At 50.6% G+C, this 19268-nt stretch overlaps 6 protein-coding genes across 6 annotated transcripts; 4 read left to right on the top strand and 2 right to left on the bottom strand.

The window, feature by feature from the left end:
• Window positions 1–730: 730 nt before the first annotated feature.
• On the top strand, window positions 731–2291 carry HOO65_030203 (ATPase associated with various cellular activities AAA 3 protein; the record flags this gene model as incomplete). The annotated part of the gene is made up of 4 exons (XM_071002140.1): window positions 731–760; window positions 918–1076; window positions 1149–1847; window positions 1917–2291. The coding sequence occupies 4 exons, from the start codon at window positions 731–733 to the stop codon at window positions 2289–2291; spliced, it is 1263 nt and encodes a 420-aa protein (XP_070859882.1).
• Window positions 2292–4331: 2040 nt separating this feature from the next.
• On the bottom strand, window positions 4332–6180 carry HOO65_030202 (GDA1/CD39 family protein; the record flags this gene model as incomplete). Its single annotated transcript, XM_071002054.1, has 2 exons — window positions 4332–5848; window positions 5955–6180. 2 exons carry the CDS (start codon window positions 6178–6180, stop codon window positions 4332–4334), a joined length of 1743 nt encoding a protein of 580 aa, XP_070859881.1.
• A 1896-nt stretch (window positions 6181–8076) lies between these two features.
• HOO65_030201 (V-type proton ATPase catalytic subunit A) lies at window positions 8077–10586 on the top strand (the record flags this gene model as incomplete). Its single annotated transcript, XM_071001916.1, has 9 exons — window positions 8077–8085; window positions 8271–8307; window positions 8399–8420; window positions 8562–8610; window positions 8684–8768; window positions 8883–9132; window positions 9221–9896; window positions 9961–10449; window positions 10530–10586. 9 exons carry the CDS (start codon window positions 8077–8079, stop codon window positions 10584–10586), a joined length of 1674 nt encoding a protein of 557 aa, XP_070859880.1.
• Window positions 10587–12455: 1869 nt separating this feature from the next.
• Window positions 12456–13616, top strand: HOO65_030200 (uncharacterized protein; the record flags this gene model as incomplete). Its single annotated transcript, XM_071000348.1, has 1 exon — window positions 12456–13616. One exon carries the CDS (start codon window positions 12456–12458, stop codon window positions 13614–13616), a length of 1161 nt encoding a protein of 386 aa, XP_070859879.1.
• Window positions 13617–13974: 358 nt separating this feature from the next.
• HOO65_030199 (defective in methylation-7 protein) lies at window positions 13975–16277 on the bottom strand (the record flags this gene model as incomplete). The annotated part of the gene is made up of 4 exons (XM_071001949.1): window positions 13975–14095; window positions 14147–15492; window positions 15569–15864; window positions 15995–16277. The coding sequence occupies 4 exons, from the start codon at window positions 16275–16277 to the stop codon at window positions 13975–13977; spliced, it is 2046 nt and encodes a 681-aa protein (XP_070859878.1).
• Window positions 16278–17235: 958 nt separating this feature from the next.
• Window positions 17236–18636, top strand: HOO65_030198 (pseudouridine synthase; the record flags this gene model as incomplete). The annotated part of the gene is made up of 1 exon (XM_071000347.1): window positions 17236–18636. One exon carries the CDS (start codon window positions 17236–17238, stop codon window positions 18634–18636), a length of 1401 nt encoding a protein of 466 aa, XP_070859877.1.
• Window positions 18637–19268: the final 632 nt, after the last annotated feature.

Here is a 19268-nt window from a genome sequence, read left to right as displayed (position 1 = left end):
CTTGGGCAAGATTTGCCCCGCCTAAAACGCCTACATACTCAGGTTGAGTCTAGTAGGCAGGAGTCTGCTAATTGTCGCCTTGATGATGTGTACAGGAGGGAGTGTGATAGCCCACTCTACCTAGAAAAGCGACCCCAGGTATGATTGCGAGTCTATAGCTGGCGTAATCCCACTATGCATACATTCTTGCGGAGCCTAACACCAAGGCCAAGACCACGGGCTCGCTTTTATTTGTTATGATGCAGGCTATACTGCGTCTGGGCTGTATGAACTCACCACTATACGCTGAATATAGTGCTATCAATTCATCTCTCAGTTAGGTGTGAGATGAAGTTAGATGCTTTTTCTTCGCCCTCCTTTCGAGATACAAGAAATGATCGCCAGTATCTAATTTAGGATCCTGATGACGACTGTTTCCATCTTTCATCCCTCTAAGCAAGCCCTAGATGTATGAGATGGAAAACCTCACACTGTTGTCGGACACCGGAAACTCACTAGCGTGACAGTCAATTTTGATAGTAGTTTAATTACAGCATTCTTTTGGTAGATATAAATGAAGACACAACAACGGATATTTGAGCCTTTGCACTGGCAATAGAACTCCTTGTTTTCAATTTGGATATAAAAGATGCCAACAATGGGACTGCCCCCCCTTAACAAATGATGACTAAGCCATCCAAACTCATGTCCCCACTAAATCCATCAACATCGTCATCATCTTAGCAACATCATGTGCATCAACGCGCGCAACTCGGCTTTGGTACAAGAAATACCAGTTGCTCAACCGCGGCAATAGAAGCACAGAGATACGGCTAGAGACTGCTTCGGATTCTGCCCCACCACCGGCCGTGTCGGCTCTATCGATCACCTAATGGGCACCCAAGAGTAACCGACCTCAATTCCTACTCTCCCCATAGTGTATCCATCTAATGTCGAATGACGACGACGTTATCGCAAAGGTTCATGGCCTCTGCGATATTGAGCTGGCGCTGCTCTTGAGCCTTGTTGCCCGCGAAAACCCCATCATTAGTACTCCAGTCGTGGCTCAAAATGACTTGATTGCAGAGTTACAGTTGGTACGCCCTTTGCTCCATTAGTCTACTACATGTTTTGACTATAGTTTTTAATCTGCTGCCCCTTATTCCTAGATTACCGCAAAAACCTTTGGCCTCACTTGCGTCGTCGTTCAATGCTCGCCCCAGACCACTGTCGACAGTTTCACAACATCAATACTCCGTAGTCCACCTCCCCAGCCATCGCCCGCTCTCCATCCGGCCCGCTCTCCATCCCCGTTCTCGGCACACTTTGAATACGATGGTTACTTGACAGCACGTTATTCTGCTTCGGCCTCCGGACTTACCGTTTCCGGATCCTCAAATACACCGTCCTCTCCTGGGCCGGGCCCTGCCACAGGTATTACAGGGAGCAATAATTTGGCGCCTATAGCATCCTCGTCAGCAGCAGCGGGAGCAGCCACTGGACTTCAAATACCAAACATAATCATTGCCAAGGATTTGAATCGTGCGCCGCAAGCGGTGCAAATACAGGCATTGGAGCTTCTTAGGACTAAGCGCATCTTCACGCGGACAATGCAGACTGCGCCTAAACAGTTCATGCTGATTCCTGTACTAGCGGCCGAGCGAAATGGCAGCGTAAAACTCACAACTCATTTAAACGACCAATTTTTCATCGCACACTTTCACGATCCTGATGATGGCTTTGTCTATCTGGGCAGCGGCGAGGACGATGTTGTATACGAAGACAACGAGTCTGTCAAATCTACCGCTAGTGTGGTTAAGCGTAGCACAAGTGACTTGTGTCTAAACGAAGCAACGTTCTCCGAGTTTGTAAGCCTCCATTTTGCGCTTTCCTTGCCGCTCTCTTCTCCCCTACCCTCCGCCTCTAACGTTCACTAGGACATATCTATGCTTAGCGATCTCAGCATGCACGTCAATACTGATACTGAAGTGTTACGGTATCAACTCAATATTGCTGCTTTCTTACGCCTGCACCGCGCCGTCGCCTCGGGCATCTCGCCGACTGCTACCAAACACCTCGAGAAGCTGTGCTGTTGCTTAGCTCCACTGCACCGGATCGACTTTGTCACACCCGCCCTCGTCGTCCTAGCTACACGCAAAGTATATCCGCACCGCATCGTAGTGGCCACGCCACACCAGGATCGCAGCGTGCAGTGGGGTAGCGATGCTAAGGTGATCGATGGGCTTTTGGAGGGTTTTGCGGCAGATGAAGTTATTGAGGATGTCATTAAAATGGTGGCAGCTCCGGTTTGAAAGTCAACGGAAAGCTTTTAAGTCGCAAGAGCTTGGGCCTGAACGCATCTGAGATCTACGGGACTCGGGAGAAATTAAACGACGCATGCCGGAGGTTTGTTTGTTTGCTTGTTTGTCCTATTTAACATCTACCTGCTGGTTTTCCATGGAAACACGACATGTTCTGGATGGGAGCGACTTGGGTGATGTCATCTTCCGACACCACTTCCGGGCAAGTGAGCGCCAGCGGCTTTTGACGGTCAGGAGCCACTTCTGCCAGACGCTGCCCTGGGGCTTCCCTGCAGTATCGAGTTCTAGGATTGACTACTTGTTGTTTTTGGCTTGTGGCACCCTGCATGTAAACTAATCTAGTCTAAGAGGTCAACTAACGGGGGTGTTGACTCTTGCGAAGTGCGGGTATTCCGGAGGGGCCGCTCGCTGAACTCTTTATAGGGCTCGGCAGCGGCCATAACAATCGGAAATCACCAGGCAAGATGGCCGAGCGGTCTAAGGCGCTGTGTTCAGGTCCCTCGATCCCGAAGACCTTCGCAGTGGAGCAATCCGCGCGAGTTCGAATCTCGTTCTTGTCAGCATTTACTTTTTTAGCGGGAGACCAAGGTAGCAGCACCTCTATCGCACTTCAGATGCGCATCTTTTCTTTTGTCATGCCTATATTCATCCTGATCATATGGCAACATCGTTGTGACATTTTATCAAAGGGAATAGCTTGCTTATGTGCCAAGGCCTCTGACATCTTGGCGTTTTTTTGCACAATGGCCTATAGCAGATAATTTCTCTTGTTGAGGCGGTCTCATATCTTTTCAAAGCTAGACAAGGTCGTTCGTTGAATTGGTCTACCTAAAACAGAGAAGTGGCCATGCATTGCGGAATCTTTGTAATCATCGGGGCAGTATGCAGTGGCTTTACGGCTTGGACCAAGCCTCTTATCAGTATAGTTACTAATTGTTGATTGGGCCCGGGCCAAGGATCGGCTAGGGTCTATTTATCTTGGTGTAGTGGAGATGAGTTTATTTCTTGTTCGTGGCTGTGAAGGCATTGGGTGTTTGTTGTAGCTTTGCGACTCTCCAACTTCAGCGACTTATGCAGCTCATACGCTTTCTAAGTGTTCCTTTCGATGGTGCAATGCTGGGCGGAGAGGTTGAAGATGGAGATTAGGAAAGACAATAGGACAGCAAGTTTCCATCTGGACTACTGATACAGCCGGACAATTCAAGCGCTTATAACGGCATTTCTTCAAAGGGGTATCCAAAAACCTTTGAGAGCCCGCCTCCTGTCCAACTATGACGGTCGGTCAGCAGAGGTTTTGGCAACACAAAATAAAAGCTGGCGGTGGTTCGGCCGGTTCATGGCACGTGGAATGGAGGCCCTTGCCCTCCTGACTGGAATCTGGTTGAGCACAGTTGACTCTTAATAAAACGCATCTCCAGAAAGAGATTCCCTCATTTCTCGCGCCCGATGGGCACCGAGGAAAACCGAGTAGAATTAACGCTGTGTTGAGCTGGGATCTGGGAACGGGCTTAGAGTGCGCACTGCTTGTTATGCGTTTAGAGGGATGGTACACCAAGTATTAGGCACCCTGTTTCTATGTAAATAAATGCTCATCTCAGTAACCCGTTGTTGGCCTATTCCGCCCCGAGTTTATCATTAGTTACTTAGTCCTGGAGTGAATAGACCTTTTAGCAGTTGACTGTTCTCGACGTAGTCGCTGGTAAGCCCTGGTCCATAGAATAATATATGATCTTACTATCTCTTCTTTTATGTACCAACCCAATCAAGAATCATTGCTATAGAAAAAGTTTTTAATATATATGATTTAAGGGCAAGAAGTAACAAGATCATCAAAACATGCGGTTTAAACAAGTACTAAAGAAGACATGAAGCGAAGTAGGTAGCCTCAGCACACCACAGAGGAAAGAATCACACAAATCCCAAGACATCAGAAAGCAAAAAAGTAAAGAAAGTGGAAATGACCAGCCTAAAACGAAAAGAAAACCCATTCATGCAAAAGAAAAAGTATTTTCAGCTCCGACCGCGGCCCTCCTAAGCAGAAATCTCCTTGACCTTGCACGTCCAGCCCTCACCAGACAACAGTGGTAGACTGGCACCCAGACACCAGCCGACCTCGTTGCCCTTGATCTTCTGGGCAATGCGCACCTCACGCTCCAGCGGCATCTCGTAGCCCGTGTGCAACAGAGCCATCATAAAGTTCAAATCAGTGCAGAACATGGGCTCGTTCTTGAGCTCCTCAAGTGCGCCGGGGATAGACTTGAACTTGGCCCATGAATCCTCGCCGCCACACACAGAGGCCGTCAGATCATGCATCTCACTGAGCGTGAATGACTCGGGCATGCCTAGAGGCTTAGTCCGCTCGTAAAAGTATGAGAAGATGAAAACGTCCTGCGTGGCAAAGGTGCGCGCCAATGACGGCTGATGCACGCCGTTGAACGAGCACGGCATCAGCGCGCATGCCTTTTCCTTGTGCAGAATCTTCTCAGCTAGCGCACGGCACTGTGCGGGCAGGGCGGTGGCAGGACCAGTCATGGTGAAATTGGCAACCTCGCCCAGGGGGTGGTTCTCGCTTAGTGTCACAGAGATCTTCTCGACAGTACCAGGCGGCAGGCATGGGTGCACTAGAGGCGTGTCGACGAACTTGGAGTCGCTCTTGTGGCTCTCATACAAGTCCTCAACAAAGCTGGCATGCAGGGCCTTGCGGGCGCTCATCAGGCCGTAGCCCAGATGAGAGTGCTGATACAAGGTGAAATTGTTGCCACCAAACTTGAGCTCATACTTATGATCACCCTCGCTCATCTTTTCAGGCTTGCCGTTGGTTTCAGGGAAGGTAGGCTCGAAAACGATTTGCGTAGAGCCACCACCAAGATCAAATACGGCAGCAGTGGGGGTCTTCTCTAGACCGCCAATCTTGCCCAGGAGATAGTTGGTGGTAATCCAGGCGTAGACACCTTCGTCCGAGCCGTCCATAATCACCACGCCATTATCCTCCTTAGAGACGACAGGGAAAGGGTAAGAGGTTTCCAGATGTGAGCGGACAGCATCCAGGACATCCTGGGCAGCCTTGGCACCAGTCAGACGCAGACCGGCAGTGGCTTTGACGGCGATAGGAGTGCAGGACTTGAGAGCATCAGGGACATTTTCCATGGCAATCTTCATGAGGGGATCGAGACTCTTGGCAGCAGCAACAGGGTCATCAGCAAAGGCTGACAGACCAGGCTTGGACTTCTCGAAGACCTCGCCCTCGAGTTCAGGGGTGTCACCACAGTTGTTGAACTTGTAGACGTGGATACGCGAGCCAGTACTTCCAGCGTCAACCATCAGAACATACTGGACAATGGGCTTGTCTTTGGAGCTAGAAACAGTGCATTTGTCGGTGCCGTAGGTGGAATCGGAAGGGGTCTGGCCCTGAGGCTTGGCCGGGGGGGTCAGGGATGTGTCGACAGTCGGCTTCTTAGTCTCAGGCTTAGGGGCCTCAACATCGGGATTGGGGGCGGTAGGAGGTGTCACGGGAGCGGGGGTATCGGGTTGTTTGACGGGCGTAACAACTGTAGGGCGGCAGCGGAACGTTGTGAGTATAGAAATAAATACACGGTATAGAGGGTTGAATCAGGAACGCAGACGGGAACTAAGCCCGTGAGACGCTTGGCTAACCTTTGTCATTGGCGATCTCAGCACCTTGGGGTGATAGCCAGTAGAAGAACAACACGACAAACAAGATCAAGCCGGTGGTCTTGATCCACCGAACCCGTTGTACTTGGGCCATGGCGGTGGTAGAGGCTGGAATGGACGGGGGCGTGTCAGAGTAGCGTTGGGGCTTCTCGTGGGGAGCAGAGGCACGGTTAGTCGTCTTGGCCTTCGTAGGGGGAGTTCTTCTCATAAGTAGAGAAGATAGGGAGGCCAAAAGTCAGGAGAAGCAGCAACAGCAACAGGAGAAAGAAGAGGTTAAATAAGCTGTGCTACTGTCAAAGTAAACAGATAGCAAAACCGAAACAAGAATAAGGATGGAGCGAAGAAGTGTGTGTTAAGCCAGGGAGAGAACAAAAATCTGACCAGGGGGTGGAAATTAGTGATGTGGGTGGCGGAAGGAAGCGGTCGCTGTAGCCGGGTGTAGCGCAGTTGGTTAGGTCAGCTAATCTTCAACCAGATGGCTGCCAAATCGCCCTAAAAAGTGAGACGTATGTGCGACTACTAGAAACGCAGAGACACAGACAAGAAAACAATTAAGGCCAGCAATGCGCCGGTTAGAGAATGCAGTTAATGCGCTGGTAATAAGAGACGTTTATGCAAGGGAAGGAGTAAGAACAATGCAGACGAGGCACGAAGTTGTAGCAGTATATATAGCACAGTACAAGAGAAAGGCTGTCTCACGCGCTCATCTACTGTAATACTTACTATACACGCTACTATGGCTGATAATTTTCAGGGGCCAGGTACACCAAAAGGAAAAGCTCGATAAAAAGCGTGTGACAGCTGTCACCAGCTACAGACAGCTGCCACACGTTTAGCAGTCTGCCATTTATCTCTCGCCTCCCTCCAGCCCGATGGCTGCAAGACCATCAGGTGCTTGCTTAGTCCGTAAAAACATCAATAGCCGCTTATACTTGATAGTTACTCTGACAAGATCTACAACTCTTAGCGCTGCTCTACCGCCGGGCTTGCCGATATCATGCTGCCACAAGTTGCCCACCCTTCTTAGTCCCGGCGACGTTGTGATTCGCAAATTCTGCAGCAGCGTAGCGGCACCACCATCTCCTCGCTCTAGTCCTGGGCCAACAGTCGTTGTGTCGCTGCATTCCCCGATGGCGACTTTAGAAGCCCGTGTACGCGCAAGGGTGCACTGCGCTACATTGTAGTAGTCCTCAAGGCAGACCAAGCAGCCAACTACGCTATTACTGGTGCGTTGACCAACGCAGTTGTCGGCTACACTTGACAAAGCATGCCGACGACGACATCTGTAGTGCAGAAAGAAACTCGAGCACTAGCTCATTATGGATTACTAGGGCCCCGGGGCCATTGGTCATTCGTGAAAGGGATGCTTGATGAGTGTTAGACCTTGGGTGTGTCCAAGCCAAGGACAAGACCAAAAACACGGCAAGCATTCAAGCAATAGAAAAAGACTGGTTTTGAGCTTGGCGAACGTCTGGGGATGGCAATGGTCGGGAACTGCAGGGCGGAGAACACCAGTATATAGCTTTACACGGGAATATATTTTGTCGGCATGTCTGCAGTTCGGCCCGGCTGTGCTGCAATATGGACAAGCCGTGACGTGACGTTGAAGAACGGGCTGGGTATTGGCGATGGGCTTGGTCTTTCATTGGTGCGATAAATGCTCCCTGTCGGCTCTTATCAGTAGAACCCCACTTTTGCGATACTACAAAGTAGGCTGGGCCAATCCAATCCACTTGGGTGGCCTATGCTTTGAGGAGGCTTGTGCTGTCAGGCTCAGTTTTAGGCCTGTACTATAGGCTTGTAGGCTTGTAGGCTCAGCTGTAGCTTAGCAGCAAAGCTTCGCCCTTGAGAAAATAATAAGCCTAAGCTTTTGTAGCCTTGCTTCGCCTCTTCTTGCTTGTTAGCTTTCTGTGTGGCTATTGTAATTATTATTATATCTCTAGCGGCTCTACTTCTTCTCTTCCTTTCTCGCACCACACAAGAATATCCTTCTCCCACCGCGGCTATTGTTCTTCTCTTTGCGCCTGGTCTTTCTCTCTTGGATACACCAATTCTTCCCTTTCTTCTCCTTCCTTTGCCTTTACTCTCCCAGTTATAGCTCACGATGGCTTCGGTACGATGAATTGCCTCCTACCTTGTGCGCGATTACAACAAGCTTGATAGTGAAGCTGTGCCTTGGCTACGGCTTTGGCTCCAGCTCTGGTTCTTGCCCTAGCCTTGTCGCAAGCCACCGCCACTATATCATGATCACGCCCGCTTCCACGAATTGGTCGCTAACAATAATTTTCATCACTGTAGAAGTCGAGCTCTGATGGCCACGATGCTGCCCACACTGGTGAGTGCCATCTTCCACGTCCCTGTATCCATTCCTGGCTTCTTTCCTCTATTGTACTAAGGCTGACCAGCAATTACGTGATGTCTTGTAGGCAAGATCTACTCGGTCTCTGGGTGCGTGCGAACACTCCTCTCTAATGCAAAAAGTCCCTCACACAATCCAACCCCGCAATGGCCGACATACAGTGATGATGACAACAACTAGACACCCATGGCGTTGTGCGTAATTACTAACCGTTTTTTTCGTCGTACTAGTCCCGTCGTTGTTGCCGAGGACATGATCGGTGTGGCCATGTACGAGCTGGTATGTAAAGATCGCGTCTACAAAATATGCCAATGCAAACACCTGGCTAACAGTATCGCAACATTGGCCGTAGGTTCGTGTCGGTAACGACAACTTGGTTGGTGAGGTCATTCGTATCAACGGCGACCAGGCCACTATCCAGGTGTATGAGGAAACCGGTACGTATCTGTCTCTCTCTCTCTCCTGTCCCTTCTATCGCTTCCGTTCCCGGCCTCGTTCTCTCCCGTAACATGGCAAGCGCATCATCATCTGACACCAAACCCACTCGCTAGCTGGCGTCAAGGTCGGCGACCCCGTTGCTCGCTCCGGCAAGCCCCTTTCCGTTGAACTTGGTCCTGGTATGCTTGACAACATCTACGACGGCATCCAGCGTCCTCTCGAAAAAATCTCGCAGGTGTCCCAGAGCATCTACATCCCCCGTGGCATCTCCACTGCTGCTCTCGATCGCGAAAAGAAGTGGGATTTCACGCCAACCGCAAAGGTTGGCGATCAGCTCTCCGGCGGCGATGTCTGGGGTACTGTGTACGAAAACTCCTTCATTGCCGTCCACAAGATCCTTCTACCCCCCCCGCGCCCGTGGAACTGTTACCAAGATTGCCGACAAGGGCAGCTATACTGTCGCTGAGCCCATCCTCGAAGTGGAGTTCGATGGAGTCAAGACCGAGTACCCCATGATGCAGACCTGGCCTGTCAGAGTGCCCCGTCCCAGCACAGAGAAGCTGTCTGCCAACAAACCCTTCATTGTCGGCCAGCGTGTGCTGGATGCCCTCTTCCCCTGTGTGCAGGGCGGCACTGTTGCCATTCCCGGTGCCTTCGGCTGCGGCAAGACTGTGATTTCGCAGTCTGTCTCCAAATTCTCGAACAGTGATGTCATTGTCTATGTTGGCTGCGGCGAACGTGGCAACGAAATGGCCGAAGTCTTGAAGGATTTCCCCGAGCTGACCATTGAGGTCGATGGCCGTCGCGAGCCCATCATGAAGCGCACCACGCTGATTGCCAACACCTCCAACATGCCTGTGGCTGCTCGTGAAGCCTCCATCTACACCGGTATCACTGTGGCTGAATACTTCCGCGATCAGGGCATGAACGTCGCCATGATGGCCGACTCCTCATCGCGTTGGGCCGAGGCTCTGCGTGAAATTTCGGGTCGTCTAGGTGAAATGCCTGCTGACCAGGGTTTCCCCGCCTACCTGGGTGCTAAGCTGGCCTCGTTCTACGAACGTGCCGGTAAGGTCACCACACTGGGATCTCCTGAGCGTGAGGGCAGTGTCAGCATCGTTGGAGCCGTCAGCCCCCCCCGGTGGTGATTTCGCCGATCCTGTTACAACCTCGACACTAGGTATCGTGCAGGTCTTCTGGGGTCTGGACAAAAAGTTGGCACAGCGTAAGCACTTCCCGTCCATCAACACGGCAGTGTCATACTCCAAGTACACTATGATTCTAGACAAGTGGTATGAAAAGGAACTACCCGATTTCCCCAGACTACGCGACCGCATCAAGCAGCTTCTGTCCGACTCGGAGGAGCTGGATCAAGTGGTGCAGCTAGTTGGTAAATCGGCTCTGTCCGACCCCGACAAGATTACCCTAGATATTGCCGCCCTAATCAAGGAGGACTTCCTACAGCAAAACGGTTACTCAGACTACGATCAGTTCTGCCCTCTGTGGAAGACAGAGTGGATGATGAAGCTGATGATTGGCTTCCACGATGAGGCCCAAAAAGCCATCGCCCAAGGCCAGGTGTGGTCTAAGGTGCGCGAGGCCACTGCCGAGCAGCAACTAGCCCTGCGACAGCTCAAGTTCGAGGTGCCCACCGAAGGCGAGGACGCCATCTGCAAGAAGGTAAGGCGAGAAGAGGATGAAACAGTCACGTCACTTTGGCCGCTACTGCTTTTAGCACTATTACTAACAACATTGCGTAGTACGAAACCATCTACCAGCAAATGCTGGAGAAGTTTGCCGCTGTCATGGACGAGTAAAGCCAGCAACAAAGCTGTCTTATCCAAAGGCGTTTTGCTTGTCGTTCATTCCAACCACTGATGACATGATGGGTGCTCCTGTTTAATTAGGCTGTCTGTTCTTTGTTTTGTTGCTTGCATACTGTTTGTGCTTGATTTGATATCTTTTGCTGTGTTTTATTTCTAGAGAAGAAAATCAACGGAATGCCTCTTGTCCCTGTAAAAAAAAGAAACACATGCCCTTAACCCTAGATATATATATGCCTGCCTTAACCCAACTAACTTTTAAGGCTGACTAGTTAGGTTTTGGCGGCTCATTCATGCCTGATTCAAGTGGCCAATGGTAAACAGGAGAGCAGTAGAGGATGTTTGACTGTTGATCTATAAGCATGCTGGAGCGTAATACGGAGAAGAAAGGCGCTGGGTGAACTGTCTCCAGATAAGAGCCAAAGGAAGAGGGAGAGAGAGGAGAAGAGCAGGGATTGGAAGAGGGGATGCGGTGAACTGCAGCTCGGCAGGGATAACGGATTAAAAGCCTTAGAGTGGCCCATATTACTGTACATGGACTTATTTGTTCACCGTACATTTGGATGTGGAAGCCCTGCGGGATGGGCAAGATTGAAGCGCAAAGCAAGGCGAGCTAGGTTGTGATGAAGATGGATGGGGTGCATGAGGGGAGGGATGCATATGTACATATAGGAGGAGTCAGCAGTCATGGCGAACAGCCTTCCCTAATGGGACCCGCCTTCCCTGATGACTCCGTCTCTGCCTGCTTCTGTCATGTCAATTTCCCCTCTTCTCCTTGCTCACTCACATGGATATCTATAGCCCATGTAGTGCGTCTATAGATACAGCACGACATCTCGGTCAGCCTCGTCTTGATAAGACTAGCCAAACAGCCGCAGACAGGGCCTCGGAGCTACAGGCACCAAGTTCCTCGGGCAGCTCTGAATAGAGAGGGGGGGGGGGCTATTTAACAGGCAAACACAAAAAGCAACAAAACGGCAGGCCGAGAGCAGGTTGCCCAGTAGTGTTCCACGGGGACGGCGGGGGGTAAAGATTATAATACGGCACGCCCAGGGCCAGGGCCAGGGCCACGTCCTGCCACGTCAAGCTTTGCTTTTGGATCTCGAGTCCATAGAACACTTCGGCAAGGGAGAAAGGTAGTCGAGGACTTCCAGTTAAGGCGTTGAACAGAGAGGCATACAAAGGCTAATACAGATAGATGTGCTACTACTCGCTGGAGGTTGGGCAGATATCAGAGAAGCAAGGAAGCTTAGAACAAGACCCCAGCAAAAAACTAGGGGAAAGCAAGAAAAAGAAAGAGCCAAGGAAAAATGGAGAAGAGAGTCATAAATTAGAATAAAGCACGCGGTGACTGACAACTAAAAGATAATAAAACATTAGAAAAAGCCTCTTTGCGTTTTATTTTTTATTTTTTATTTATTTATTTTTTATTCTTGTTTAGAAAAACGGCAGGAAGCTCTAAATTAGGCAGCTCGTGCCTTCCCAAAACAATAGCTTATTACTCTTTCTCTCTTTCCATTTCTCTTCTTTCCCACCAACCACTAACAAACATTATACTTCAACATCATCTCATTAATCTCACCTTTTTTTTTGTCTTAATCGCCAACTATTTCTTTTTTTTTCTTCTTCTCCAGCTCTTCGTGGCTCGCTAGCTCGCGACTTGCCCTGTTCTTTCTATTTACTTGACAAGTCGCGAATTCCCCCTCCTATTTCTCCTTTTCTTGCCTCGTGTGGTTTGGCCTCGACTGGTGGTCTCTTGTAACGGTCCGACCAGACCCACTTGAGCAACCTTCTTCTCTTTCTCCCTTCTCTTCCCCCTACTGCGTCCCCCCCCCCCCCCCCCCCCGGGCACGGCTTTCCACTATGGCCAGTGCCGCGTTGTGGCAAATCATCGCTGATAAAAGGGTCCGCCGGCAGGCGTGGGAAACAGCCGTGCGGCTCTCCGACAGCCCGCTAGTCAAATGCATCCAGGCCGGCGATACGGTCGGGACGGTGCGTGAGACGATCCGCGAGATTAACCGCTTTGTACCGTCGATGCAGGTCGTGGGCAAGTCAATGTGCGATAGTGCGCACCTGTTTGGCTATTTCAACGCGGCTGCCATGGCAGCCCAGGTTGGCTCTAACATGGTTTTGACGTACCAGGGCATGCAGGCCCTGCAGCTGATTGCCGAAAAGCTCGAGGGCATCTCAACAACATTAGCAGCACAGACGGCACTGATGGCACAAAAGGATTTCCCGCAGTATGTGCATGCCATGCTGCGAGAGCGCATCGGCCAGACCAGTGCCGACCCCCACACTAGCCACTGGTTCTTTGTCTTTCACCCGGACAACGATTGGTACCCGCCGTTTTACCAGCTACTCGAAAAAGAGCCGCTAGGTCCGTCCTTCTGCGGCTACACGAACCAGATCGACACGTGCTTCCTATTTATGCTAGCAGCCCGTCGATTGGCCGAGAAACGCGACCGCCACGCACGCCGCCGTCGCCATACCCCAGTCCCTGTACGCATTCACTTGTTAATCCCAGCATACCAGCCTATCTTGGTAGCTGAGCCGTTGCGCATTCCCGATGAGATCGGAGACTTCGTCATGGAGGGCCGCATCCACAACAACAAGAACTTCGTCTGGTTTAACCTTCCCGACGAACAGCGCCACTATTGTGACGGCATTGGCATGTGGCAGCCGCCGTCCCCCGGTTTCTTCATGTGGGCGTTTGGCCGCTTGGGGCTAGTCAATACAGGGCCCGAGCTGGGCGAGCGCCGTGTCATCGGCACAAGCCAGGATGGCGTCAAGAAGGCACGCGTTGACGAAAAGGAAATTGGCGATGAGGAGCCTGAGGAGGATATTTCATCTGTGGCCGCTACAGCGGGAGATTTAATCGAGACCGGCAGCAGCACCAGTAGCAATGGCCGGGGCAACAACCGCAAACGCATTGAAGAAGCCAAGAAAACTGCCATGCCGCTGCATCAGCGACAGTCACAGAAAGAGCCTAGTAGGCGGTCTAGTCGGCGGACTGGCAGGTCGTGAAGAAGCGGGAGGAGGATTGTGTTGTTGAATTTACTAGACTCGAAGCGATGGCGTTTTGGACTGAATTTGTTTCCCATGCTTGATTGTCGGCTGGGTTGGGAACGGACTTTTTGTGTTTGGGTGCCTTGTAAGGCTTTTGCTTTCCTCGTTGTTTTCTTGCTCTGCTTAGGTTGGTTGGTCCACAGCGGCTGTGCCAGTCATCATTACTAGGTACTATTTTAAATAGCATATAGCATCATGATGCGGCTGTCTATAGTTCAGGTAACTCGCCGAGTTCACCAGTAGAAATCAAATTGGCCATACCTTTTCTTTTACTCCCTCATATCCCTGTTCTATTATGGCAGCACCGTGGCCCTCTTTAAACATAGCCAAAGAAGCGTCTTTTAATAGGCGTTGCTGGCTTAGGATTTGGCTTGGCTTCAGAATCGGAATCTTCGGGCGAACTGTTGTGAACGTTTTTGAGCTTCTCAAGGAGGTGGCTGTCGAAATGGGTTAGTATAAATCACAATCTGGAGCAAGGTTGGACTTACTGGATAGCATGGCCGTGACTCTCTGCCAAGGCCAGGTCGATGCGTGTCGCCTCGTCGTCATGGTCATGAATATGCATTTTAATACGCTCTTGACCCCGATCGTCGTCGGCATCGGCCTCAACAAACTGACAGTCTTTGACATGGCATATCCACATAGAGCCTGGGCCGTTTGGGGCTGTGGTAGGCATTGGGTCTGACCTGATGACCAAGTGCAAGTTGTTGGTAGGCGGTGTACCCTCGTCCTCATCGCTGTCCGTTTCTGACTCGTCTGTACTTTCTTCTTCCTGGTCTTCGTTGCGTCGAAACATGGCGAACTCATCATATTCCTCTTCATCGGTCATCTTCAGATCAACGTCAGCAGATTTCTTCTCCCAGGTCCCCAGGGTGCTCTCGTCTCTGCCGGCGTTGGATATAGAGCGTTTGTGAGGTCGCAAAGAAGACGTTTTGCCGGATGTCAATGAGCGCTCTTCATCATAGGGCCGTTTCTGTCCTTTTTGTACCCCACTCCGTCTGCGCAACTGCTTCATCATTGCATCTACACTATGATTTTCTGTCAAAGGCCCCTCAAATTCAGGCGCCTCTTGTAGGTCAGTCCAGAGCTTGGACTCCATCCACCGGTCCCTCTGCTCAGTATCGGACTCCATGAGCCTAAGGAGGTCCTTGATGGCATAAGCCACAATTTCCCGCGCACCAGGCCATGTTCGCGTAGAGTAGTTAGTGAAGACGATATTGTTGAGAGACTTTAATGAGAATCTGGAAATGTTGCGATCCCCTATCAAATAGGGCAGCTCTTCGTATATCTTGCGGGCTATTACGTTTTCAGATGCTTGTGTCTGATGGTTACAAGACATTGGGGCGATTTGGCCCGGTTCAGGGGTAGAAACAGTAGAAGTTGTTGCCCTTGCTTGCCGTGTTCTAGAGATAATTTCCATCTCCCAACCTGAATTTTCCTCTTTAGTAGTAGTCGCGGAATTAGAAGACCGCATAGACCGTGTCGGCGTTTTGGGATTAGGGGTAGACGAGAGCTTGTTTGATGAATGTAATTCGGTTGGTGTTGCTATTGGCGATATCGATCGGGAAGAGTCGGTGTCTAGGCCAGGCACATAGGCCTGGGATTTAAGGACCGGGTCGTCAAGCCCGTCATCATTGACAGACGTGACATCAAGATTCTTTTTTTCCCATGCCCGCGATGTTGGAACGAAACTTTTAATATATTTGGTAAAGGCTTTTCCTTCCCATGAGAAACCGGTCTCAAACTTGAAATGTGAAGCCAGGAAAGCGGCATGCCTCATGCAGCGTTCCTTGACATCTTCAATGACGCAGCCATCGCCAGCCATGACAGCATACTAGACACTGAGTCAGAAACAATGCGTAATTACAAGCGATTTGCACTTAGCCAGTTAAATATATGGCACAACTCACCTCAAGAAAAACGTCTTCCAGGGCCATTTCGGGAGTCCGGGCCTTGGCCTTCTTGCCTTTTTGTTCCACTTTGGGTTCTCTGGCTTCATATACTGCCATGATGGAGTAGTAAAGAGTTATGGCCTCTAACGTATGGTTAAACATGGCTCTGTAGCATAAAGCGGGCGATGCGATTCGAAAGAATCCGTAGTAGCTTTTTGCCCAAATGACAGGTCCAGACATGGGCTCGTTCTCATTGTCTCCGTCGCCAAAGCTGTCAAGACCAATAGACATGCTGGAGGCTTCGATTTCAATTTCTATTGGACGAAAAGTCTCGGGATGCAGTACTATAGGGCGCGGAGTTGACAGCAGCCAACAGTCAATAGTCAATATACTGTACTTGGGCAAGAGAGGGAGGGGGGCAGCAGCAGAGGGCCTTTAACTCACGTTGTGCGACCTGCGCCCCATCGCTAGTATCACAATATACCCGTCCCTGGACAATAAACGGGCCGGTCTCTTGGACGCGCAAGAGATTGCGCACAAAGCAGCGAGTCCTATCCATCACAACGGCCTCACGCAAATCAAACACTGGCCATTCAGCATCGGAAACCTTGGCATTGGCCGGACGGAATACTTGGCATTCGGGGGTGAAGCGCGGCGACGGAGCAGCCTCGACTGATGGGACGACTGACGGCTTTGGCGTGGCGCCATGGCGTTTAGCGGGGGGCATGATGAGAAAGATCGAGCGATTAGGTATCCGGGTGATTGAAAGCCGAACGACAGAGACCCGTCAATAGACGGGCAGATATGGTATGGTGGATTGGAACAGGCTCTCTATTTTGGCAGCGAGACGGACAACCGGTCAAAAAACTACAATAACAATAAAACAAGCTCGAAATCAGATGGCGTGTGAGTTCTGGAAAGATTTGACTATAGTTGAGAGAAAACAAACGGGGAAGAAAGTCTAAGAACAACCCAAGTTGGTGGGAGAGCTTAAAGCTTCTAGACGACGGCACGTAAAAGTACTGAGTACCTCCAAGACGGTGGAAGTCTCCACCAAACTGATTGTAGTGGCTACTTCATGTCATTCTTCTGTACTCTTTTGGCTGCACGCTGTAATCGATAAGGATTGTATCTTATCGATAACCATTCCCCGGCAAATACTAGCAAAAATTCAATCCTTTGTTTTTTTCCTCCCTGTCTCCTCCAAGACCGGTCAAGTTTTTTTTTTGTCGTCTTAAGCTATTCGCAACATCAAAGCAGGACTTGGATGACATCCAAGCCTTGTCAGCTGCTTTTTTTTTTCTTTTTTCTATTTACCCCCTTCTGCTTTTCTTTTTTCTTTCCTTCTCTACAACATATTCCAACTACTAGCCTAGCTCTTTATCTGCGTCACCATCCTTCACATTCTACCTCTTCTCCTCACTTTCTCCCTCCCGGTTCCATCACCTCCTCCCCCTCCTCCCCCGACCGTCGCTTCCGCTCTGCATGAGATTCAAGTCGCCCCCCATTTACAACATGACGACCCAAAAGGTTGTTGAGGGCGTGTTCGGTATGTAAGCTTCTAGCCCTTAGCTTTCGTCTTTCAATGTCTCCAGGCGCATTGATCAACCCTTCTTTATTTCTCCCGGTTCAGCCGCTAATCCCGCCTACCTCTCAACTCCTTAGGCATAAATAAGCCTTTGGGTATGAGCTCGGCCCAGGTCATTCGCGACGCTCAGCAACAGCTCAACCCTTCCAAGATGTTTGCGCCCTGGATCAAGCAAGAAAAAGAGAAACGAGCCGTCGAGTCGCATGCCCAACAGAAGCGCCGCCGACAGGTAAAACGTGAAATACAGGTCAAAATGGGCCATGGAGGAACTCTGGACCCCTTGGCTACCGGAGTATTGATCCTGGGTGTAGGAAGCGGCACCAAATGTCTCCAGTCATTCCTCCAGTGCACCAAAACCTATGAAACCATTGTCCTCTTTGGCGCTAGCACCGACACCTATGACCGCTCCGGCCGTGTGTTAATGCGCAGGCCGTACGAGCACATCACCAAGGAAGCTGTACTCAAGGCTGTAGACGAATTCCGTGGCATCATCAAGCAGGTCCCTCCGCTGTACTCGGCCCTGAAGATGGAGGGCAAGCCCCTGTACGAGTATGCACGTGAGGGCAAGCCTATCCCCCGTGAAATCCCCACACGCGAAGTCGAAGTGAAGGAGCTAGAGCTGCTAGAATACTACGAGCCTGGTACCCATAAATTCCGCTGGCCACGTGAACAAGCCGATGCTGCCGAGACCAGACTTGCGCAGCAGGTCTGGAAGCTTGAGGGGGAGGATATCGACTCGGCCGCAGCGACCCAGGAATCCGAAGCCTCTTCTGAAGAAGAGATCCGCGAGTCCGAGGCTCTTGCTGCCCACGAAGCCACCAAGCGTCGCTTTGAGGAGTCTGTTGACGAATTAGTCCGCGACTGCCCCAGTCGCAAGAAGCGTCGCTTCGAAAAGAGCAGCGGTAGATCGCAGGTGCCCATGATGAGTGGTGCGCTCAACGGCCATCCTGAAACCGCAGAAAAGGCGTCAGAGAGCAAAAAGGACAAGAAGGACAGGAAGAACACTCCTAACAACCAAAACAGCGACCCGAGTCGCGGCCACAACCTGGTCCCAGAGGTCGACGAATCACTGCCACCACCCTGGGAGGGCAAGGGCCCTGCCGCTGCACGCATCCGCTTAACGGTGACTTCAGGCTTTTATGTGCGCAGCTTCTGCCACGATCTAGGCATAAAGCTTGGATCAGTAGCTCTCATGTCAGAACTCTGCCGATCACGCCAGGGTGATTTCAAGCTTAACACGCCGTCGGTTCTGGAGTATTCAGACCTGATGAAAGGCGAGGAGGTATGGGCTCCCAAGATTGAGGCCATGCTGAGGCAATGGGAAGAAAAGCACTCGCCGAGCCCCAAGATGGCCCCAGGTAAAACCGAGCATGTGGAGACCGATCAAAAACCGGAGCCGGCCAAGGTAGTGGCCCCAATAAAACCCGAGACTGCCACCGGCGCATCTGAGAGAACGATACAGGATGATGAGAAATCGTGGAATGGCATCGAAGACTAAAAATGGGGGCATAGAAATTATAGGTATAAAAAAGGTACGAAAGATACAAGTACAGGCTGGTTTGGTAGGAGGCTTCACTTGCATTTTGCATTTTTGGCTGGGTTCAAAACGAAACAAGTAGGTCAGTTATTTGCGGTGTTGGCGTATATCAGGAGTTATAGTTTTTACTCTCACTCCACGCTGTTATCAAAGCATTTTTGTTTCATTTTGGTTGCTGATATGAGGATGTTTTCCGTTGGGTGATTCCCATGTTGTTGTCCAGCCAACCCCTTGAAACGTAGCTCCAAATGTGGCAAGGCAAATAAACGCCTTGGTTTAAGATGAATCCGCGTGTGCATATATGTATGGATAACTCAGACGAAAATGGTGATCTATTTCCTAGCTTCTTTCTAGTCATAAAGACCATAATCGCCCCTCCTACTATCAGTTTGACATTGCATGTGCGCCCCTCAGAATCAATGGCTTCAGAGTACGGCAGGTTCCTCTATCTCTTCATCTATAACCGAGACGCCTTTGTCACTTCCGGGCCTGAAGAGCCCTGGAGAATCGAGGATAGGTTAGTCACGCAGAGAAGCACAATCTCCCAGCCTGCCCCCATTCCCACTAACCAACTCTCCGTGCTGCTTAGATAT

Source organism: Ceratocystis lukuohia (genome assembly GCF_044167205.1).
Source record: "Ceratocystis lukuohia strain C4212 chromosome Unknown Supercontig3_pilon, whole genome shotgun sequence".
Taxonomy (NCBI): domain Eukaryota; kingdom Fungi; phylum Ascomycota; class Sordariomycetes; order Microascales; family Ceratocystidaceae; genus Ceratocystis; species Ceratocystis lukuohia.
Note: the sequence above shows the minus strand (reverse complement) of the source record. Positions and strands in the feature narration are given on the sequence as shown.